Source organism: Melospiza melodia, chromosome 3 (genome assembly GCF_035770615.1).
Source record: "Melospiza melodia melodia isolate bMelMel2 chromosome 3, bMelMel2.pri, whole genome shotgun sequence".
NCBI lineage: Eukaryota > Metazoa > Chordata > Aves > Passeriformes > Passerellidae > Melospiza > Melospiza melodia.
In genome coordinates this window covers 2,760,885-2,785,565 of record NC_086196.1, presented here as the reverse complement: position 1 = coordinate 2,785,565, position 24,681 = coordinate 2,760,885, and the positions used below count along the sequence as shown (strand labels likewise).

Below are 24,681 nucleotides of genomic sequence, written 5' to 3'. Positions count from 1 at the left end.
GTATCAGAAGCAGAACTAAAGGATTTTTGCCCTGAAGGCAGAGCTCTGAAGTTGATGTAGCAGGCAAAGCTGGTGGAAGGAGTTGACTTCTACAGAAGACATAGACCTTTTAGGCTACTCTGAGGAGCAGCATTTTGGGGACTTAGAGGTTAGCAAGATTAGAGGAGAACTGGTATGAGGTAAAGCAGCTGCTTTAATGACAGAGGGAGCTTTTCCTGGGAGCCTGGGTAAAGGGAATAGGTAAGAATTGCTGGAGCCCATAGTCCCTGGGAAGGTACTTGCTCCCCGTGGTGCAAGAAGGGGATGGAGAAATGGCCAGTGTAGTAGGGGTTGATGTAGCTCGGTTTGACAGTGATGCTTTGGCCACTCCCTTGTGTCTTGTGAGCTGAAATGCAGAGGAGTAGGCTTTAGGTAAATACAGATGTGGTAGCTGAAAACCTAAAAGTGAAAACATTACCACAGAAATGAGAGAGGAATGGGAGGACATGAGAACTGGGCCTGGTTTCTTCACTTAATTTTTTTTCCTAAATGGATCATTTTCTCTTCCAGCTAAATGAAAATGATGGCCATAAAAAAGGTATTCCTCCACAGCATATTCAGTGCTTTGCATGCCCAAAGTGCTTCCTCCTTTTCACCAAAAGAGATGAGTGTTGGCAGCATATGTCGCAACAGAAACACATCATCCAGGTTCCTGAACAGAGTGGTACGTTGCTACTAAGTGTACTGCTTTTAATTTTTTCTGATAATTCATCCTTAAGATTGGAATTGACTTATATTTTTCTGCTGAGTAAAAAAGCTTAAGGTTTTAAAGTTTGTTATTAATGAATTCTTATTTTTCTTTTAAGGTATTAAATGTGATGCTTTGAAATTCATATTTTTGTGTAGAAATCCTCTATCACACTTGCTGTAATGAGATGCTGTTGAGTCTCTCATATTGGCTTCTCATCCTCTAGTGACTCCATGCAACTACTTTCCTGAATAACTACATTTAGCATGTTTATAGAGACTCAGAGCAAAACACATACATTTCTTTTCAGTTCCAGTTAAGAGTGGCTGTTGAGATCCTTCCCCTTACTCTAGTGTGCTTGGAGGCTATTTTTCTTGTCAGTGCCCTTGGCATTCCTGATGGCAAAGACTTGTGAAAATGTCTTCTCCATATAATTGCAAATTTAGAGTGCTTAGCTGGAGCATTGCTGCTGGTCTGATGGCTTGCATGGACTACATGGCTGCTGAAGGCTGAAACACTGGTTATGTTGTGAGCTGGCAGCATCCTGAACCATGCTTAACAAAGTCCAGAGGAAAGATCTGTCTGATCATGGTGTTGCAAACAGGGTTAATGCCCAGCATAGCTGTACTGATTTTATTTTTGACATAAGCAATAGGCATTAAAGCATTTACTTCACTGTTAGCTGAACTGCTAAGTGGCCATGTTTTAGATGTTGCAACTGTCTGGGCAAGCCTATATGGCCAAAAGGATTCATAGAGTTATTTCTCATCTTCATAAATGTATCTTTGACTTCTGGTGTCCCCTAGAGTGGCTGCAGGAAATGTACAGAAAAGGCAGGCTTTGAAGGAATCTCCTGCAGGCTGAGTCAGTACTGCTGCCTTCTTGTAGTGAAGTGACAGTCAGCTGCATGGTTATACTTTCCCTTATGCATTGTCACTCTAATGGACTTTTATTTTTATATAGGTTATTAATTCTGAATGTGATGACTGCAGATGCTTTTGAATTCGGGTCATAGGTTTTAAAAAAGATTACTGGTGAGCTATTGCTTTGAAAAGATTAAAAGCACAAGTTAGTGTTTTCTTCTTTAGAGTTGGAGAGTACTTAACTCAGAACAAAAAACTGAGTGCTCCATTTTTTACTTTGCATTAGTTAGGCTTTATGATTAATAATTATCAGCATGGCCTGATATCTGCCAGTGAAGTTAGCTGAAAGGCATAACCTCAAATTACTGCCTGCTGATCATCACATATACTAAAACAGAAAAGTCAAAGAAAATTTGCCTGCTGAGGTGCAGAACATGAACAATATATAACCCATAAACCATTTTCCATTATCTTTTCAGTAGAATTTTCTTATTCTGCTGATACTAGGAGTTACCTTTGGAGTATATACTCATAACAACAGAAAGTCCTGCGTCTAAAAATATAAGAATTAACACTAAGGATGGGAAAGAAGGAAAGAGATGGTCAGGGTATGTGTAAATAAATTGTGTGCTCTTTCAGAAAAAATACTGCATGGCTTAAAACAAAATTTTATCTAGTAAGAGTAGATGGCTGGTGATAGGTAGAGGAGAAGAAGGTAAGAACCTTCCTAAAAGAGATATTGACCTGGCATTGTAGAAGGAGGAAAAGGGAAGCAAAATCAGTCACAGAGTACAAAAAAGCAAACTGCAAACAGATTCAGGTATAAGATAGTTACAGAAGTTAAAAAATTCAGAACTTAGTTACAGCTTCCATTGCACAGTTACTGTAGCTCAGCTGACATTTGTTAACTTACAATTCTGAACCCTGTGACAGATAAGTAACAACAGTAATTATGTCATCAGAGGGCTGAAATTGTATTGGGAAACTCTAATGTGTGGTTGCACTTTGTACCATTCTGTTTTACAGATGCAGTGAAGTCTGGTGATCCACTACCTTTTCCATCCTTTGCAAAGAACCTTTTGATATCTCTGTGTAAAGAGGTCTCCTTCCAAGTGAAATGTATGTCCTGCTTGAAGATACTGCGCTCACATATGGAATTAACAGCTCACTTCAGGTTTGTGAAAGGCAGTTGTCTTTATAATGTGAACATCCATAGATCAGTGACAGGTATGCAGACATGCTTTTAATGAAACTAGTGGATTTCAGGGCAGCTAGGACCATCTGAATTTTGACTTCCTGAATAAACAATCAAAAGCCTGCCCCCTTAACTTTACCCCACTGCAGAAAGCTGGTCAATGTCAGGATCCTTTTTGTATTTTCTGTAACAGAACAACAAAAGCTTTTTGCTGTTCCTCTAAGTTTACAGCATTTGATTTTGAAAATGTACAGTCAAAAACATAAGCATCAATCTACATGCTAGCTTTGGAAATTAGCTCCTAATTCTCTTCAAGTTTCAGAGACTAAATATACATTGCATGTTTTGTTGGCAGGCTGGTAGGTAGGTTAAAGTACACAGAGCACCCTGTTTCCATGCACTTACTGCTGTAGCTACTTGGTAAAATATCGCGTACCTCTGAAAGTTTACAAATGTTTCAGGTGGTGATATAACCTCCTTTATGTTTTTTTATCCATTCTAGAACACGTTGTTATAATTCTGGGCCCATGGCACTGTCAAAGAAAAGCATCTCCCAAGTTGCAGAAATATTTAAAATGAAAGGTCACTGTGAGAACTGTGATGAACTGTTTGCTGAAAAGAATCAGATGACCCAACACAAACAAACCACTCAACATAACATTAGAGTTTTTACTACACTGGAAGAATCAATCTTGATGTTCTGCCATGTCAATGGAAAACATAAAAGTCAGTCTCATTTGGCCCACATTGTGGAACGGTCAAGACCACTGCTGAAAAGACACTTGAGTCCAGATGAGTCCTCCAGTGAAACAGGGTCTAGTCCTTCAAAACGGAGGAGTAATTCAGAAGGTAAAAGTGAAGATAAAGTTGCAAACCAAAGTCAAGGTACTGCTTCCAAAGTAAAAGCCTGGTTTTGTGAATGCCTTCAAAAGTTTTTTACAGAAGAGTCAGTAGAAAAGCACATTTTATCAGCAAATAGGATTTGTCACAAGTGTGCTGTGTGTGGAAAACTGGCTGAAAATTCAAGCATTATCCGCCTGCATATGAGTCGATTCCATGGAGGAGCACACTTGACTAATTTTCTTCTCTGGTGCAGAGCATGCTCTGTAGATCTTAGAGAAGAGGATATTATGAGACATGTAACTGAATTTCATGGTGGGCATAGTTACTACTATGAGCAAGAAGCTGTAGAAGATGAACCTATGCCATCTGCTTCTGATGCGGTGAGCATTTCTGCAGGTGGAGATAGAGACTGCATTTCTGGCCCTGTGGAACTGTCCCCTGAAAGTGGTCCTGTTGTGGGAAAATGGCAGTGCTGCATTTGTGAGGAGATGTTTGAGTCTGAAGAGAGTGTTCAGCAACACTGCAGGTCCTTAGAAAGCCATGCATTTCACAGGTACTCATGTGGCATATGTAAAAATCATTTTCGGAAAGTAGGAACTCTACAGCGGCACTTCCAAGAGCATCATAATCAGGAGATGCAGATTAAATATTTCTGTGGCCTTTGTGGTAATCTCTTCTTCAACACAGAGGAAGAATTTCTAATCCATTACAAGACGCTTCATAGCATGGACTATACATTTGTGCCTGAGCAGATGGAGCTGTCAATAAAAAAGGATGAGGACTTCCTCCCAGTGGAACAAGGAGAGCGCTTAACCTGCGGTTGCCGGACCACTTACATCTCCAAAATAAACAGGAGGAACGATCATGAGAGTTGTCAGAAAGCCATGCTGCAGAAAGGGAACCTATGGTTTCGCTGCTGCCTGTGCTCTGCCACGGCACAGAATATTGCTGATATGAACACTCACCTCAAGAGCCACAAGTCAGTAAACTCTAAGGGAGAGATGTATGTTGTTAGATGTGCTGCATGCAACAAGAACTTTGATGATCTCCAAAGCGCGCATCAGCACTATCACATGAAACACTGCTTCTTGCAGAAACCTGATCTGTCAAGTCTTGCAGCAGAATCAGAAGACACAGTATTCAAGTTTTCAGCAAGTGGGGCTTGTGTGGTCAGAAAAACTAACAGGCAGCAATTTCAAGCATCTCCATCCAAAACTCAGGACAGTCAACAGTTTTCTTCTCTGCAGGGCCCAATAGAGGGAAAGAAAATTAAAAATGAGGACTTAGAACATTCTGAAGAACTTAGTGAAAGTATGTAGAAAATATCTTTCAGCATTAGAAAACTATTGCTGTCCTTAACACACTCTGTTTCATTGTCAGTACGTGTCGCATACCACTTGGTTACATCCAGTCTATAAATGAGCTCAGAATTTACTACTTATTATTTCTCAAATACTGATTTCTCAGTACTTGAATTTCCAAAACTCAGACTCCACAGTTTATTGTCATATGCCATTTGTATGAAGTCTTAGGGAAAAAAAAAAAACAAACAAAAAGGCAGATGTGAGGATTCTGAGACCGAAACATTTGATTTTCAAATTAGTTTGGAGCATAATTTGGTGTTAAAAGGAGGAGGACCCTCAAGAACATCCCAATTAGGGATCTAATGCCTAGAAGTGTAAAAGTGATCGATCATACACATTCAAAAGAAACTTGCCTTTTTTATATATATATATAAATATTTATGAGCCTGTTAGTGCTTTCTGTGTGGGCAATGCTGTTATACCATCATCTCAGCTTTCTTAGCTTGCCAAAAGGCAGTATCAGCTGAGAACTTATATTCCCAGTATGTATTGTTTGCTTGTGTTCAGAAATTGGAAGTGTTTCTTGATTACTAGTGGTGCCACAATGCTTTTGATTAAGAGGTAGACGTTTATGTTAGAAGTACAGCAAAAAGTGCGTATCTAAACATTTTATGTGCTTTTATGCAGGCAAGCAGTTGAATGTCACAGAGACTTGCCATCGTCAGGGGTACACAGCTGGACATTAAATGAGTTATTAAAGTGTCTTGGTGCAGGAAGACAGCTCTCTGTGCTTACCATAAAACTATCCAGGTCTACATCATCATCATATGGACAGATTCTACTTTTCTCTCTAATTTGGGCATTATTAAGTGCTAATTCAGTTGATTTTAAAATCTATGCAGTCACCAAATAACATCATGTTTTGTAGCTTTTCTTTCTGTGACTTTTCACTTACATATGTGTCTATAAGAGTTTTCAAAAGCAAGTTGATTGAAAGTCACATGAACTTTTAATGTGTCCTTTTTTGTCCCATTGAAGATGGTGAACTTCCTGATCTTGACTATCTGAGTACCATGACTCACATTGTGTTGGTGGATCTGGACAACTGGGGAAGCTTTTTCACACAGCTGCCAGCTAACCTCAACCAAGGGACATTTATCTGGGGTTTTCAAGGTAAAAAAATGTTTGAAGTAAATTCAAAGATAAGATTAACAAGTCTACATATGTACTCAAGCAGCGATTCCTTGAATCTGAGAGAATAAAGAGCAGGAGCAAGTAGGCACTAAGCTTCTAAAGTTGCTTCTTGGACTTTTCAAACTCCATCTAAACCTCCACTGCTCCTACTAGTCCTTGTAGAATAGTTCCAGAATTGCAGAACTGTTTAGGAGTCTTTCTGGCTTCCCTTATGAACTTACTTCAGCTGTATCATATTTTCATAATTATTAGGGCACCCAAAGTACTCAGATTATATTAACTCCTAAGTCCTTCTCTTAAGGCTGGGATTTTTTATTTTGGTGTGGATTTTTAGTTCCAGAAGGCATGATTTTGCACTCTTAGACCTTTAATTTTGTTCTGTCTCTGGCCTGTTCTATAAAGTGGTCCTGGTCATCCTGTACAACAATAGGTGTATGTCCCATCTTAAAGATACCAGTGATTGGTGGAACTCACATTGTCATGGGTTTCATAGAATGATAGAATGGTTTGGGTTGAAAGAGACCTTATAGATCATACCATTTTGCAAAGTCTGCCAGTAGCATCCATTTAACTTGGTTTTTGAACCAACTGCTTGTCCACCTCATGCTTTTTCTACGGGTTTTCTCTGTATCTACCTTTACAATTATTTTGTCTGTGGTACCTTGATTTTTTCAGTAAAACATAGATAAGGGATAGTTTCAAAATATTTATGGCTTGGAACACAGGCATCATCTTACCAGATTTGTAGGTCAGGTGTGTTTTGCACTTGCTGAACACTATTGCACTGCACTTTCTTGCTAAGAGTTTTTCATTATCTCTTCCCCTAAAAGATAATCAAGGCTATTCTGAAAGCTGAGAGTTGTCATGCTGCTCAGGTTGTACAGAAAGGCCTGTTGATGCCTGGGTCACTTTTTTTTCCTCTTAGAAACAGATTTTCCAGTTAGTTGATGAAGGCAGAGCAAGTATAGCTGTAAAGTGGTAGAGATTCAGTAATCTGTGCTCCTGAACCTGTAATCTGTTACCTGCTTGTGAGGAGTTTTGTGCCCAGAGATGTTCCAAACACAGGTGATGTTCCAAACACAGAGATGTTCCAAACACAGGTGCCTGGTGGCACAGCACAGCCCATATCAGCACCACTCAATTCCTTACTTCCTAATGGGTTTGCTGCATGCAGGCTGCCTCATGGGAATGGCCCCTTAATCAGAAATGCTAAAGAGTTCCTTGGGAATAAAATGGGCCATATTCATATTAAAGAAAAATTTACTGGTTTTAGTGTCAAACTATGTTGGTTTTGAGCCTGGGAACACTAAGGTTGCTCCCAGGCACATCTGAATGTATTGTTGTAGGTACCTTCTCATAATAATGATTTGTATAGTTACTTGAGGCATGCTATTGTTTGTTTCACCTGTGAAAATACAGCAACGTTTTTTTCCTGAATTTCCCAAACAATGTTTCTGAATTTTAATTATTATTTTTATACTATATATCTGCATTATTTTTATTATTCCTGTTTCTAGTATAGCCTTAGCTTTGCTTTGAGTTCCTCCATTGTATTGTCTGGACTCTGTATTGTTTCTGTCTTCAGATACTCAGTCTTTCATCCACTTGTGGGCTAACAAATGACATAAATACAGGTCTGTTTTCAGCTGCCCTGGTCAAATGCTTGTGTTGCACATTTATGCAGCCAAAAAACATTCCTGGTAAATACAAGTCTTTCCCAAATAGCAGTGGCTGAGGGCAGACAAGAACAACTTGTAGATAGCATTTTTTTTCTTATGGACAGGTTCCACTAAATCATTTCCATGTAGACTCTTAATACATCTTTGCAATCATTTTTGATATCATCTTCTTGCCATTAGGCTGAAAAGGCAGGGGGAAACAGGAGGAATCTACTGAGGAATGCATTTTCTTTGTCAGACTGTGGGTGGACATGTTGATGTAAACCATCCTCTGCAGCCTGGTTACTTGAACACTGGTTTCCCATGTCCTCATGTGAAGTGCCATCAATGACTGCTTTCATTTTCTGTTCAAAATCCTTTCCTACATCCAGCCACTCTATCATCTAACAGAGAAAGCAACATTTTGTTGCTGTCTGCAACTCCATGTTGCAGACTCATTATTTGTTAGCCATTGGAATGTTAAAAGATTCTTAGTCACTCTGGTCAAATGATCCTTCCACTTGATTGCCTTTTTATGGTGCCATATGTATTTTTATGGGGCAAGCTCCTCTGGTTTTTCCTCTCTTCTTGAAAGACTTCCTGCTTCTTCCCTTTCCCTTGCAGCTTGTTTCAGTCTGGTACTGGTTTTATCTGTACTCAGCTCATCCTTATTGTCCACCTATTTTCTTAGCCTGTACCTACATGCCTGGTATACTGTTTAGAAAATTCCTGCACTTTTTTTCCCAGTTGTAGCCTCATTTTGCTTGTCCTTGACTGCATCCTTGAGTTTGTCAGGACTCAAGCTTATTTCTCTCAGCTGTTACTCCAGATTTTGGATCCTCTTGTTACTGAGTTCTGACATGGGCTGTGTGAGGCAGTTACTGTGCATGTTGACTGTGTAGCTCCTCTAGTACAGGTTTCCCTAAGAGAAGCATTTCTGTACTTTTGTACTATGTTTCCAGAGCTCTTCTGATCCTGCACATTAACTGTAACTGTGCTTCAAACTGCAGAAAAACACATCCTTGTGTCTAAAAGCACATGATATCTAGAAGATAAGCTTTTCAGGATTTGAAGGAAAAAAACTGTACAAAATTGATAGAGTAGCATATTTTTTTTTTTCCTTCTATCTAAAGAACAAGGAGGCTGGGGGGATTTGGGTTATTCTTAGCTTTCACATTAGTCAGAATAAATTCTGTCTTTAAAGACAGTTTTATATTTGCTTTTGCCTTCTTGCATTCTTAATTCATAGAGGTGTTTCTACCCAAACCCATGTTTTGTTTATTTTTCATGTTTGGTTTTTATTACTATTAATATTATTCCCCTTCACTGTATAGGAGGATACAGCAACTGGAAGCCTCCAGTGCATTGCAAAATTTACAATTATCTTAAGAGGATTGGATGTTTCTTTCTTCATCCACGTTGCAGTACCAGAAGAGAAGCAGCAGACTTTGCTCTCTGTGTTCATGTAAGTTAGGGCACACTTGCTTTATTGTGTCCTGTACCCAGAGAAGGGTGGCAGATGGTATCTGCTATTGATATTAAGTACTAATTGCAGATGACATTTTCAGATTCTTTCCATGACACTTCAGTGTCCCCTGTAAAGAATGATAAACCTGGATTGAGTGGAGTCAGGTGGTTGAGAAGTGACCTAAACATTAGCCTGAATTGGACAACAGTCTGTTGTGGAGGGGAAGGGAGCTGGTTAGGGAATGAAGAGTAGAAATCCTGCACTTGTTACAGTTTCTCTTTGAGAGTGATGTGTATCTCCTTTGTTTCTCTTCAAGTAGCCCAAATCTCAGTGGAGTTGAATGGTGCTGCTTTCACAGACCCTATTGAGCTGACAAAGGGCAGTGCCTTTATTCAGTAGACTTTGGCCTTTGGCAGGGTTGGGGATGTGCAGGTGAGGGACAGGAGTCTGGGATGCCATGGGGACTTGTGTTCCTAATGTAGAATCATAGATTTTAAGGTCAGAAAAGACCTTCTAGATCATTAAATCCAGCTGTTAACCCAGCACTACCACTGTCATTAAGCCATGTCCTTAAGTGCCATATCCACATGATTTTTGAACACTTCCAGGGATGGTGACTCCACTGCCTCTCTGAGCAGCCTGTTCCAATGCTTGGCAACCTTTTCAGTGAAAATCTAAACCTCCCCTGGTGCAGCTTGAGGCCATGTAGTGCTTCATCAGTTAAATAAATTACTGCCTATCTATCTGTATAAGCACATTTTTGTAGCAGTGGTTTTATGTTTCATCATGCTTTTCATGTTACTCTTAAAATGCTCTGCAGAGATGACTTGTTTTATCAAGAGACTTGTCTTGTAGAGACAGTTCTAAAATGCTGCTTTTTAGGAATTTGTTCCATGCTCCATCTGTACTGTTCTGGTAGCCATCACCAGTATCTATTGTGCATAGAGAAGAAATGGGCATCAAACTCTTGACACAGTGCCTTTCACAGTGGGGTAATGTGGCTTGGATCATAAGGGCAGGAATAAATTGGTGTAGAAAACTTTCCAGTGAAGACCTGTCTTGCACAAAGCCAGCCAAATGCCATGAGATAAAAACATGATCTCTGTTCAACACTTGTTATTTGTTTTATATAGGCTGGTCGTCTGGATGAGCACCTGCCCAAGCAAATTCCTTTCACTGTTCTTTCTGGAGACAAAAGCTTCCTGGAACTGGAAAACCAATTCAAAATGACCCAGCGGTCAGCTCGCATCCTCAATCCTCACCACATTGAAGGGGACTTGATGTGTGCCTTGCTAAACAGCATTTCAGATACAACAAAAGGTACAAAGTAAACAGTAAACACAATTTTTCCAGTACACTGAGTTCTTTCCAATAAAAAAAATGGAACACTTAGACTGGTAGCATAAACTGTTGCTTGGTGCTTCTTGTATTGTAGTGGTATTTCAATGAATAATAGATCAGAAAATCATGATGCTTGGGCATGTTTTGAGAACAGACTTAATTAAGCATTTTTATTCAATGTAAAAAAAAATCATCCCTGTATTCTTTATTATAGCAGGAGACAAAACTGATGTTTGAATTTGATAACTCCTTTCTAGTTCAAGAGAAGCCGTTTGAAGCACTCTTGTGTGCACAGTTATCAATTTGTCCTCAGATCTGTTTGGCTTGATTTATTCTGTCTGTTCACATTCAAACAAATGTGACCCTGCTAAAACATCATTATTTCTCAAAATACTTCTGTTTATTTTAACTTGGACCTCCTGGCTACTTGCTGTCATTTGATAAGTGTCTTCACTGGCACGACTCACACACCCATTTGGAAAAAAAAAATCTCAGTGGAAGTTTTTGAGTTCTCTCAAGTGCTAGATTCTAATGGCATGCTAAAATAGTCACATTGGTTTTATATAGGATAATCAAAGAGGATTAAGCCAGCTCATTGTCTTGCAAAGGGAACCAGAGCTGAGATGAGTTTTAGTACTTATCAGCATTTCAAAGTATTTTGCTGTTTTCCTGGAAGACTTAATATTTCTCTGTAGACATTTTTGCTTTTTCTGGCTTCTTGTTGCGGTTTTGTAGGGTTGTAAATTCAGAGTATGTTAGAGAAAGTTGTTTCTGAATTAGTTCTAAACTGTTTTCTGAAAATTTACACTGCTAGTCTTGATACAGGTTTATGAGGGCTATAACATGGTACTCCTGTTTTACGAAGAAGATTAAAGTGGAGTGCCATCTCTGAATGATGACTTGGCATTGACTGATTAAAGGGGAAAAAAATGGGATAATTAAATAGCTTTCTGGAAAACAAGTACTATATCTGGTGAGCTGGAATTGATTTAAGTGCTTTCGATACAGAAAAGGTGCTTACAGAGTTTTCTGGCCACCCCAGGCATTAGAAGTTTCTTAATTTAACACTTCTTTCAATGTCCTTTACTACATTAATATTTACTGTTGTGGTAATTGGCCCTACCTGGCGGCTGCAAACCTTTACTTGCTGTCTGGCTGCTCATTGCGTGTTCCACTTGAGTTGCACATGTGGTCATTATAAAAAAAAAATCCTTGAACAGGAAATAGATGGAATGACACATGATTCCTTTGGCTGTTAGCATTCCTTAACAAACTTGTAAGGAACAGAATTGTCCCCTTTTTTAGTCAGTGCCAGCAAGGGGGAACCCAGACAGCAAGAGCTGCCTTTGTCTCCCTGTCATGTATTAAAACATAATATTAGAGAATTCACTGTTGGTAATAGGTCTGTATTTGCTGCATTGTGGAATGATGTTGTTACCAAGAGTTCATAAAGTTTTTCTTTAGAAAGAAAAAGCCACCACATAGTGCACAGCAGCATCAGCCATCATTTGCAAGTCTTAATGTGGCAAAACCGGTACTGGAGGGTTGAGGTGGAAAGTGGTGCAGTGTATCACAGGCTGGTATAACTTGTTGACCTGTTACAGACAAGCAGCTGAGTGTAAGGAAATGCAAACAAGAACTGCTTGCTTTGTGACTTTCTCAAGCCTATGGCTATTATTCTGAAGAGAGAAATAAGTGAGAAACAGGACAGAAAATCATATTGAAAAATATCAGACTGTTGTTGGTGTTGGATCAGCTGCAAAATGAGAAAGCTCTTTCCCTAAACCACCTTGACAGAGCTATCATTAGCTTCTGAGCAGCTGGATTGTGTTTGGATGTGGCAATCTGACAGGTGCATCATGTGAACTGTTTTACCAGTACAACTGCTGTGGGAACTATAGTACTGCATTTATTTTAAAATAAGTAATAAAAATAAAATTTTCTGCATACGTTGCCATACGATACCAACTGTATGTTACTATAGGAAACCCTTGGCTGGAGGAGATGCTTGAACTTCTTTGAGGCATGACAAGAGCAGGCATTCTCGTTCACTGCTGCTAAGCCTGAGTTCATAAATGAAGAAGGTTTTTGCTTTTATGGTGAAGCCACATCGCATGACAAGAGCTTCATGCACATTAACTGAGTGGCTTGGGAAGGGCAGAAGAGAAGAATTTTCTGTGTCTCCCTTTATAACAAAAAAAACTGTAGTTTGCAGAAAAATATCATTATTCCATTGTCTGTGTCTTGATGATATCCTGTGTGTTGAAAGTACACTTTTAATGAATGCTGGACAATGTTGAGGGCAAAGCTGATAGTAGGTTGTGGTCATCGTATCCATCTGTACACTGACAGGAATGCCACAGCTTTTTGGTTGACAAGTTGTTTTTGTGTAAGTCTTTAGCTTAACTGTATTTCTCCCAGTTATATTCAAATGAGATCCTTCAGTGACTGAGCTCTTATGTAAAACAGACTCTTAAATAATAAGAACAAATTTTTGAAAGTATTTCTTGTCCTTTCTTTTGAAGAGCCAGTCTGGCTCATGAGCCTGTCAGAGTCACTGGTGTAGTGTTGTGTGCCAGATAGCCACCATGGCTCTTTCACTGACCCCTACATTTCCTTGTGCTCAAATGGAGTTGCCAGCCTACATCCTCAATCTGCTGCTCTTGCCTGAAATGTTTAAATACTACCAAATGCAGATTCCATGAGAGTTTTATGTTTAGAAGAGCAGGATTTCAGTTCATTTTAATGAATGCTCCCAAGCTTCCTAGCTCCCACTATGGCCAAAAATTTTTGTTTTACCCACAGCCAACAAAATAATTTAAAAGGACAGAAGAACAAATTTATAGAAGACATTGAGAATAGTTGCTTTACTTCTCCATAGTGAAGATTTTCATGGGTGAACATCCTTGTGTGGTGCAGTTTGAGGTCCAGTATTGCTACATCTGTCCCATCTCTGCTTTTTCCAAACCAGCAGTTAACACAGATGGCAAATCACAGCCTCCAGCCCCTGCTTTCCTGAATGTGAAACTGAATGTGAAGGGCATGGGCATCTGCAGAGTGATGCACCATGAATGAATTATAGTTTCTCTATTAATATATTCCTTTACTATAGCAGCCACAGCTTGTTGCAGTAGAGAGTGATAAGAAAGTCATGCTTCAGTTGTAACCTGGTGTTAGCTGCAGCAGGAAGTTACTACTGGGTTTGGTATGCCAGTGGCATCTCTTGTATGTTCATGCCCTAGGGAGAAAGCCATGAACTGACACCTAAGATAATGAGTCTCAACAATTGGAGGCCAGTGCATGAACTGGGAGGACCTCACCACTCAGATCATACCAAAAAAATTCTTGAGGTTCAGCTTGAATCTGGCTTGGAATTTGAGAGAGGAGTCTAAGATAAAGGTTAGATGAAAGTCTGAGTGACTAATAATTATACTGGCCACAGTTTCCAAGAAATGCAATTGGAGGAGAGTGGCAGCTTGAGAGCTTTGTTTTTATTTGTCCTATGCTTGCATGAGCAACTGTAGGCAGAGATAGACAGAGTGAAGCTTGCTTTGCATGGAGGAAGAGAGGGCTTGTATGGTGGTAACCCTCAGCAGGGAGTAGCTGCACTTGCATTTACAATATGAACAGAGATTAGAGCAGTAAGTATTGGGGAGGAGTATGTGGGAAGGATCTTTCAGGGGCATATGAAAAAAGGAATAAAAGACAAGATTCTAGAATCCAGGGAAAGTGTTTTAAAGGCAGCATGGTCACACATACCAAATGTGATTGCTACAAATATAAGGGTGGGGTACTGATCTAAAGCTTTTGGCTAAGTAATTCCTGGGATCCTGACTGAGTTAAAAAATTGTATCCATAAGGTAGCAAAAACTCCAGACAGCAGCTGCAAGAGAAGAAGGGTCAGTGGTTGGAGAGACAGTGTGATGTGAATGCCACTGTACATTGGAATGGGAAAGGGGCAGGTGAGAGTGGGAGTTACTGAAAAGACTAAGAGAAGGAGTATTTTTAGGAGGGAAGTGGAGGTGGGGTGTGAGACTGTACAGGAGACAAGAGGTATGTTGTGGTAAGGGAGCAGGAGGAGGGCTGAGGAAGGAAAGTTGAGTCACTGCTGCTAAACCTGATGGAAAGTATGAAAGGGTTGGTGGTAACTGGGGTGGTTGCAAAAGAAGATGATTAGTGGCAGGATATAGAATAAGATACAGTGGGGGGATGTTACCCTGAGCTGTATGGGCAGCTAATCCAAACTCAGGCTGGGGTGCTTTGATGGCAGGACAGTGGGTGGCGCTTACATTCTGTGAAAGTTACCAGTCTCTCCCCAGAAGAGGTTTCTCAGAGACATGAGATGTCAAAAAATCACTCTGAGCTCTAAATTCATCTGGAGTTTGCCTTCCTGTTTTCTAATTCTTCCAGTAGGAATATGTCAGTATGTGAGGCCAGCAGTGAGCAGTAGGATTTCTTTTGAAAGAACAGGTACAGTCACAGGTTCTTACCTGATGTGTATTTGACAAAATGTACTAGAGAAGAGTACAAGAGATCTTAAGATCTCTTGCCTCTGAAACCGGGCAGCTGCTTTTCCTCTGACACCAAAGGAGTTGGGAGCTATAGCATGTGCTAAGGATTTTAACAAGAGACCTGACATACCTGGTTTCTCAAAATTAGAATGCCAGCTGTGGCATCTCATCATTAGAAGATGCCAGCAGTTTCAGCAGTGTATGTTGATAAAGTGTGGGCTGGGTGAGAAAACTGAGGTGGATTGAAAGCTGGCTGAACCGCCAGACCTGGAACATGGTGATCCGTGGCATGGAGGTCAGGAGCCAGCTGTGTCCCAGTACAGGGGCTGATCCTTTTTAATGCCTGTTAATGCCCTAGATGGTGGGGCAGAGTATACCTGCAGCAAGTGTGTTGATGACACAAAACTGGGAGTGGCAGTTGGTGCACCACAGGAACTGTGCTGCCATCCAGAGGAACCTTGACAGGAGAGAAGTGGACTCACAGTGAATCTCATGAAGTTCAACAAAGGGAAGCACAGTCTTCTGCATCTGGGGAGAAACAGCCCCAAGCATCAATATATGCTGAGCAAGAGTAAACCAGCTGGGAAATGGCTTTGTAGGGAAGAACCTGGTGGTCCTGGTGGACAGCAGATTGACTGTGAGCTAATGTGTGCTCTGGTGGATGAGAGGTCCCACAGTACCCTGGGCTGCATTAGGGAGATTGTTGCCAGTAGGTTGAGGAAGATGATCCTTTCACTTTATTCAGTAAGGCCATATCTAACAAGTTTGGAGCTCCCCGCTATGTTGTCTTTTGAGTACTGCTCAAAAGCTATCTGGACAGAGTCCTGGGCAGTAGATGATTCTGACTGAGCTGGGAGGCTGGACAGTATGACTTCAGAGGTCCCTTCCAATCTCCACCATTCTGTGACATTGCCTGACCAGTCTGGTGGCCTTTTATGATGGAGCAGCTGCAGTGCTTGACAAGGGAAGGCTGTGATATCTGCCTGGACTTGTTGGTGGTTAAGGAATTGGCTGGATGGACATTGCCAGAGAGCTGTGGTCAGTGGCTGCATGTCAAGTGAAGGCTGGTGACAGATGGTGATCCCCCAGGACTCTGCCTTGGGACCAGTGCTTTTCGGTGTCCTTACTGGTGACACGGACAGTGGAATCAAGGGCACCCTCAGCAGGTTTGCAGATGACATGAAGCTGAGTGGTGCAGTTGCACCTGAAGGATGGGATGTCATCCAGGAAGACCTGGACAAACTTGAGAAGTGGGCCCATGAGAACCTCAGGAAGTTCCATAGGGCCAAGTGCAAGGTGCTGCACCTGGCTGGGGATAATTCCAGACACGAATACAGCCTGGGAGAAGAGCTGCATGTGAACTGACCAGTGAAGGACTTGGGGGGTCTCACGGATGAAAAGCTGGACATGAGCCAGCAGTGTGCAGTCACAGCCCAGAAGGCCAATGGCATCCTGGGCTGCATCAAAAGAGGAGTGGCCAGCAGGTCAAGGGAGGGGATTCTGCCCCTCTGCTCCGGCTTCATGAGACCCCACAAGGGTGCTGTGTCCAGTTCTGGGTCCTCAGCACAAGAAAGTCATGGATCTGTTCAAGTGGGTCCAGAGCAGGCCACAAAGATGATCAGAGAGCTGGAAAGAAAGGCTGAGAGTGTTGTGGTGGTTCATCCTGGAGCAGAGAAGGCTCTGAGGAGACCACATTGTGGCCTTCCAGTATTTAAAGAGGCCTTATAAAAAAGGACTTGTTATGTGGGCAGATAGTGACAAGACAAGGAGGAATGATTTTGTACTAAAAGAAGGAAGATTTGGATTAGATGGTAGGAAGAAATTATTTACTTTGAGGGTAGTGAGGCACTTGACCAGTTGCCCAGAAAAGCTGTGGGTGCCCCATCCCTGGAAGTGTTTTCATGTCATGTGTACTAAGCCAAGAATTGAGTTAGGGAGTGATTGCTTCAACTGTTCCACCTCTAACAGGTATAAAACTTTTTAAAGTGGTCTGACATGTCTTCCAGGCTGGAAGATTAAAAGGATAGTTAATTAGGGAGAAGCCACTTGCAAAAAGCTTTTCCTTTGTGCTTTTTGCTCCCTTTCATTAGTAATTGTAGTGACTGCTGTGGGGGATGAGGGGGTGTGGATTTTTCTTTCCTTTGCTTTGCTTTGGAAAATGATGTCAGAATTAGTATCTCGTCTGCTCAGAAATAGTAGGCAGCCCCAAAAAGAGTTCACAGTCAGTCTGCTAAGTAAGTGGAGAAATACCATTTAAATTATCTATTTCTGGCCTATTTTTGGGCTGCTGATCACTCTTTGACACCAGCTGTTGGAATTTTTATTCCTGGAATTGGGAAAGTCAGCAAGGTTCTGCTCAAACAGGTTGTGTGTCAGAGGTTGGAAAACAAATTTTGGAAGCTTACCTGACAATTTGGATAACTAAGTTGGGTAATTCAAAATGCCAGAAGTCACACAGTCAGTAAATTAGATGGCCATATCAGAAAGTTCTTTGCTGGTTGATGTAATCAGAAGTATACAGATGTATTAATAAATGTGATGACTTTAAGGGGAGTGCTTCTGTTGGTATGACTGCAGGAGACCTTGCTGATTGCTAATACTGTAAGACCTCATTACAGAGACCATCTCCCAAAATAGCAATGTAGCAGGAGCATGAATGCATAACGTGACTCATTGGCTTGGCTTTTAACCTGTACTTCACTGTGCCTCTGTTTCATGGGGAAAAAACAACCAAGAAAAAACTAAACCAACCAACCAAACCCCTCACCACTTCAGGTACACTAGACACTCCAAAACAAAGCTGTTCTGCTGGAGCTGGAAACCAGCCTTGTGGAGAGTGTTATTAAGAAAGGGAAAGGTTGTGGAGTTTTGGCTGGGCTGGGTTGTGATGAATGAACTGATTTAACTAAATCTATCAACCTTCTGCTTATATGAGACTTGAACAGCAACATCTGCTGGATTGCACTGCTCAGTTGAGTTTTAGCACTCCATTGTTCAAATGCAGTATTTGGGGAATAAAGCACAGCTACAGGCATGTGTAGGCAGAGACACACTAAGGCACTTCTTCCCATAATTAAATCCTTGATATATTTTATAGAAAGTGAGTAATTTATAGAAAGTGAGTCATTTTTAATAACTGAATATTACCAAACCCCCCACAAATGCAGTTGACACAGCAGCTTCTGCACCTATTATTTCTTGTTGCCGCTTTACCATAATAAAAAATTGAAGCAATCTGCCTCTAGATTGTGGGGACAAAGGGAAGGAGGTAGCTGAAAAATAACTTTCTCCTGAGTTGCTGTCTTAAACTACCACTGGAATGTATTTTTATCTTGATGTTTTTAGATCATAACAAGTGTACTCTTCAAATCAGTTGGTGTTACAGTAAGAGAAATGCAAGAAAGGCTGTTAATATCTTTATTAGAAGCAATGTGTCATTTATTTCATTTGTGCATTTAAGGTTCAGATAGTGAAGAGGATGAAGATATGAAAGAAACACTGAAGCGGAGCTTAGAAGAAACAAAGAAAGGAGAAGGTCTGTCAATTTTTACTTTTCTGTGTTCAAGATCACTATTAATTATGGAAGATAGAGAAACTGAACTTACAACCAGTTTTACAGCAAGTGACCTCTTAGGAATACTCTCTAAATTATGTTGGGCAGTCTTGAGTAGTGAAGAATGCTGTGATGAGTTATAAGTATAAAAAGTTCATAACCTGAAAAGTATGCCATCAAACTAAAAATCTATTTCATTGGACACCACAGGGTACCAGTCAGTTAAAGACTTGACTGAGTTCACTTTGTACCAGTTTAATATGACTGTGTTGTCTCAGAGCAGAACTATTGACTAAACAGTTGAACTTCCGAATAAATAATTCAACATTAGATATCATTTCACAATAAAGCACTCTGGTCTCCTGAAAGAGCTGCAGAGTTATGCACAAGGTTGAATCAGCATCACATCTGTCCACTCACAGCCTATCTTACATTATTTGAAACTGTTTTCATCCTTTTGCTGTTGAGCTTACTGGTGGTGTTCAGTGTAGTCATGCATTTTTGGTGACAGACCACAACGTACTTCAAGAATAACTTATTGTTAAAGACTTGATTCTGCCCCTCCACCTAATGGAAATAAACTAAAAAAGTTGTACAAGCTCTGTGATAAAACTGATTACTCAATCTTATGTTCCCAGAATTTATTCAGTTTTAAGTTTACCAGCTGTTACTAAGCACTGTTGTTAAATGCCCAGCATTCATCTGCAGCACTGAAAGTTTGGTGCATTCAGGCCCCCCACCCCAGCACTGGGATAGCAGTGGCATTTGGTACATGCAGCAGGTCCCACTTGTGATGCTGCAGTGCAGAGGCACCTGAGGTTATGAAGCAGCCTGGCTGCAGATGAGTCACAGCTTGGACCTTATTCTGTACTTTTGTACAGGCTTAGTGGCTAAATAACGTATTTTAATGCAAGCAGTTGTCAGCAGATGGTTTTCGGTCTTTGTTTGGCTTTGTTTGTTTCTGTGAGCATGTAATATTTTTCTTTAAGCAACTCTTATTTTATCAGTAGTTCTGGACATTACAGGAAAGTCCAGATGCATGAGAGAGCAGCCAGTGATATGATCTCTCTTCCAAATCTCAGCCTTGCATAAAACAGCCCAACAATTATTAAAGTTTTAAAATTCTATTTCCTTTTTCATAAGAATAGACAAATCCTTCTTTTTAATAGGATGTGCTTGTGTCCTCCTAAAGCAGAAGATAAATAATTCATGAATGACAGTGTGTCTGAAAGCTGCTTTAATTTTTCCAGCTATACTATTTATATTAATATTTGCTGTGTGTACAAACCTTGTCAAGTTTATGCTATTTGATCACTAACACCAAGCAATTAGTGCCCAAAACAACCTAAATGTAATGCAAAAACAGTTTCTTTTTTGAGTATTATGAAAGTTGTTTGAGATGGTTAAGAAGTCAGATGAGTGCAATGCAATTTTTCTCCTCACCACCAAAACTGTAACAGCTCTGATCTAGACTAGCAGATCTAGACTGCTGAGGTTGACTTTTTATCTACTTGTTTGGCTTCCCTGGTAAGAGTGACAACTCTGCTGCCATGTCAGAATGTAGGTATGGGCATATCTCTGGATAAGGAACTGGAATGAAAATACTGAAATCTCTCTGCTTGTTATGTGTTTACATTGGGGTTTTTTAATATTTTGTTTATTTTTCTTGGTGCATACATATGGGTTCTAATCTTGCTTTTAGTTTGACCAGTAAATACAGAGTTACAATTATAGTGTTAAACTAATCATTGGGCTGCTCCTGGTTAAGACAGTGAAAAGTTGTAGAGTTGTTTTCCACATTTTGCAGTGTTGAAAAGATAGCATAAAACAAGGAGGGGAAATATTTTCATCTGTTTCTTAAGGGTTTTTTGCAGTCTGCTGACATTACCCACAGAAATAAGTTCATGGTTTATGTAGTAATATTAAGGTAGTTGTGTTTATGTCTAGTTATCAATTGCAGTTTGACATTACACTCTTTTTTTTATTTATGCAGAACTGCAAGACACAGAACTGCAAGATGCAGAACTGCAAGAAGCTATCAAAAGGAGCCTTGAGGAAATGTAAATGAAGATACTTCAGTACACTAACACCATGCTATCAGAACTGCTCACAAAAATGGAAGCTTGTTCCATCTATTTACAAGGGTTCAAAAATACCACTTTTGAAATGTCTGTAATTGTTAGATTAATAATCTGATGCCCTCTGTCATATTGGTGAACAGCTGGAGTTTATTCACATTCACAGCAATGTGTTATGTTTGATAAAAAAAGAATTTTAAGCCTTTTCATATTTGTTTCTAAGGGGTGATGACTAAATCTCTACAATTTAGCAGTTTGAAATTGTTGCCTAATTAGTAGGCTGGTCTTACTAGGTATTTTGGGGTTCCTGGTTGTTTGGGTTTCTTTTCCTAAATTGGTTCTTGTATTTAATTTTTGTCACAAAATGTAATTGTCTTTATTTACTTTTTCATGTGGTCTTTGCAGCAGATAAAAATAGTAAACTCCAGTTATCTCAGATTTGCCTGGCTAATCTTGTTATAAAGAGAAGCTTAGATCCCAGGGTTGTTGAACATATGGCTTAACTCTTGCCTGTGGCTGGTTTTACTTCATAGGCCATGATTTTGTCTCTGTCCTGTTTGTTATAAATGTCTGAATCAGAACCACAGGCTGTAGTTTTACCAGCTTCACTTTTGTAAATATGTTTTGTTTTTTTCAAGTGGTAGAGTATTTGGATTTGATGGCTTAAGGTTTGATGACTTCATTTGAGTCATCAAATGAGAGTTTGATGGCTCTCCTTTACCTGAAGCAGGAACAACCTTTTAAGGGAACAGAATCTAAATAAACTTTCTAGTTTCTGTTTGGACTACATGTGAGAAGATTTAAACTGTAATATTTCTGTATACTATGGTCTTTGCTCTCTTCTGCTCATGAAGAGGTGGCATTGGATAAATGGATGTAAATGTGCTAATTATTTTTGTACTGTCCTTACTTTAAGTGAAATTGTTTGTGTTTAAATTTATCTGTAATCTTTCTCAGTTTTGTTTAAAAATACCTATGCAAACTGTCCAGCTTTACCAGCCTGTTATCCTTCAGTTAATGACTGCTGTCAATCACTAAGAATTCTCAGTGTAATAAAATGCCAGCCTAATTCTTTTCTATGATTCACTCACCTTGTGAGTTTGCTTCTACCTGCTGTATCCGTAAGTACTCATTATGGAAATAGATACATTTTGCGGAGAATATGGTGTGGGTAAGGCTGGATTTTCTCACTATTCCAAAGTGTCAGTGTAACTACAGCTGTTTGTCATCATGGTTAGAAAAGCTGGAAGACTGACACTGGTTTATTTCTAATCATCACTCTGATATAAACGCTATCTCTGAAGCAAGCAGAATGAAGGAAGAATCTGCTGAGGTATCTAGCACTCAGTAGCAATCATACAGCTTGAAGAAACTGTTCAAACGCCAGAAAATAGCTGGGATACTTGAGAGTGCATTTGAGCGTGACTCCCAAGCGTTACAAGGTGAGCTGGACCCCTCTTAGTGGTGTTGTGTAGCCTCGTCCCGCAGCCACGGGAGCTGACGGGTGCCGGCCACGAGCAGACCGCGGACTCCGCCACTCGCAGGTTCTGGCAAGAACCCCGGGCGGCGGTGCTGTCTGCGGCGCGGTGGCGCAGGCGAGAGCGGGACTGCGACGGAAAGGAGGAGAGAGCGGATACTCGTATGGGTGCCACGGCGCTTCATCGGCCCGGGCAGGACCGGCGACCGTGCCCGACAGAGAACTGTTCGCGGAGGCACTGATAAAGGGGATGGGCCTGACAGGGGGAGACACGAGGGAACCAATACACGAAGCCCAGGGGAGGAGTGAGGGACACAACTGAACCAATAAGGATTGCATCGGGGAGGGAAAAGGCTCGGGAGACAAATCATCTCTTCAGTAAGGGATAACTGACATACAAGTTTCTTGAAATAAAGGGGGGGGGGGGTGGTTACAATGATGGACAGGAAACTGGGCAGCACCGGGAGGGAGGAGATAAAAGGATATAAAGGGAAGGACCAGGGGATCAGTTACTTTGACAGGCAGGTCACTGGCGGGAAAACAAGGGACAAACAACTCAGGGACAAACCATTGTGAGGGAGGAACATGGGGGGAACCGAGGGTCAAACCATAATCTCAACTTATAAAAAATAACCAACTTTACAACAAAACCTGTATAAAACACACAATCCTACAGTTTCCCCTTGTGTCAATTGCTTGCTTTCCTACTGCCAGTCTTGGATTAATTGTACTCATGATAAAATTCAGGTGTGTAGTCATACTGCTGCTGAGGGAGCCCTATTTTGGGAGATTTTGAGTTGTCTTTAGCTATTTAATTTACTACTGTCTTTAGCTTAAATCACTTCCAGAATTCTTCCCACTTTTTCCTAGTGCTTCTGTTAAAGGACTGAATGAAACAGAAAATAACTTTTATCTTCAAAAACATCTCCTTCTAAGTTATACAAGTTTTTGGGCAGGTTTTTTTCCCATATAGATCCTGAAGTTTCCTATTCCTTTCACATGAAAAGGTGTTTTGGTCTGAGAAAGTTCTTTGGCTCAACACTGTTTAGAACCTGGATAGATTGTCTTCTCCAGATTCTGCCATGTTAGAATTTGATTATGTACTTTTTTTCATAACATTTTATTCTGTCATAAATTTAAATTTGCTTGTACCTAATGGGCCATGACTTAATTGGTTGCATTAAAAAAAATGTCCTGTGTGCACACACATTCCGTATACCTGAAGCTCCACTTATTAAACACATTGTGTTGGCCTTGTCATCTGCTTACCAAAACAAATGGCAATTCTCAACTATTGCTGCCTTGGCTTTTATAAAACAACTAATCACAGTTCTAGTTTCTCTGTTATTTTTATAGCAGTAGTCTTCAGAATTAGCAACATCTTGAAATTTGGCCTCATTTTGAAGAAAATTTTGGTCTCTTTGAGGTTCTCTTTTAACTCACATTTTTCTTTGTGAAATTTTCTGCCATCACAGGCTTGTGATACTTCTGTTTCCAGAAGAACAGAGAAAATCAGATTCTTAAAACACTGCATGTACAGGCATGTGACTTGTTACTCACCAGCATCTTGTAGTTGAACACCTTCAGCTAGAAAAGTTGTCTTGTAAATGTGTTTCAGAATTCAATGGTTTTGTCTGGTGAGTCTTGTTTAACTGGCTGAAATTTTTGAGGTTTGTCCTTCACATGCTGAGAAATCTGCCTGCATTTACAAGCACAACCTGTCTGTTAAAAGGGGCTTGCCCAGCACATTTGTACTAGAAATCATTTGTCTGCCCTTTTCAAGAGCGTTTACTTTTGTGGTGATGTTTGAGTTCATCCTTCATTAGCCTAAAGTAATTCAGTTGTGCTTCTTTGTATTTATCTTTAATGAGGAAAAAGTCTAATCTCTCCCTGACTACCACAAACTGTTCATCTCAGTGCTTTTAATTTCTATGTGGTGCATGTGTTAAGTTTTGTAAAACTGAACTTGAGAGATAAGGCTCTTAATTCTTTAGTACTTTTTGTGCCACATTCTTACAAAACAAAATCCCTTTTTGGTCATATTCAGAGACAAGGTGAGATGCCAAATAAGCCAGTACAACTGTTACTAGAGTCACTGGAGCACTGAAGTGTTTTATCTGCCTGGTTGCTTCTGTTATTTAATAATATTAAAAAGAGAGACATTAGCTGACTCTAAGATACTTGCCTTTTATATATGTTTTGGGTGGTGGGTTAGTTTTCGTAGCTCTTCAAGGAATACAGAAATGACCACCACTGCTCCTGTAGTGGTCATGGAATGCAAACCTTTATGAAATCTTTACCAAATATAGTGAAGTTTATAGAGGTATGAAGTTACGCCATCGTCTTTCTTAAAAGGAAAGTGTTCTATCATCTGCTTGCAGTGTCCTGGCTGTGTTTACAGAGACTGCTGTAAATTGGAAGGAGGTGAGGAGGATGAATGATGAATTATTTCAAAATTAATTCAGAAAA

General features: G+C 40.2%; 1 protein-coding gene and 1 long non-coding RNA gene across 3 annotated transcripts in view; one reads left to right on the top strand and one right to left on the bottom strand.

Annotated features, from left to right (window-relative positions):
• LOC134415370 (E3 SUMO-protein ligase ZNF451-like) overlaps positions 1-21,814 on the top strand; it is a 32,321-nt gene extending 10,507 nt beyond the window's left edge. For both annotated transcript variants that reach the window (XM_063150648.1, XM_063150649.1), the window contains exons 8-15: positions 550-703; positions 2,617-2,764; positions 3,288-4,939; positions 5,971-6,105; positions 9,119-9,249; positions 10,386-10,572; positions 18,565-18,639; positions 20,651-21,814. In XM_063150648.1, coding sequence (XP_063006718.1) covers positions 550-703; positions 2,617-2,764; positions 3,288-4,939; positions 5,971-6,105; positions 9,119-9,249; positions 10,386-10,572; positions 18,565-18,639; positions 20,651-20,721 — 2,553 coding nt within the window. In that variant the 3' untranslated portion in view covers positions 20,722-21,814. The remainder of the gene's footprint in view (positions 1-549; positions 704-2,616; positions 2,765-3,287; positions 4,940-5,970; positions 6,106-9,118; positions 9,250-10,385; positions 10,573-18,564; positions 18,640-20,650) is intronic.
• The window catches only part of LOC134415371 (uncharacterized), a 30,942-nt gene that overhangs the window by 2,287 nt on the left and 3,974 nt on the right, over positions 1-24,681 (bottom strand). The window contains exon 3 of the long non-coding RNA XR_010027043.1: positions 3,222-4,869. This is a non-coding gene — a long non-coding RNA (uncharacterized LOC134415371). The remainder of the gene's footprint in view (positions 1-3,221; positions 4,870-24,681) is intronic.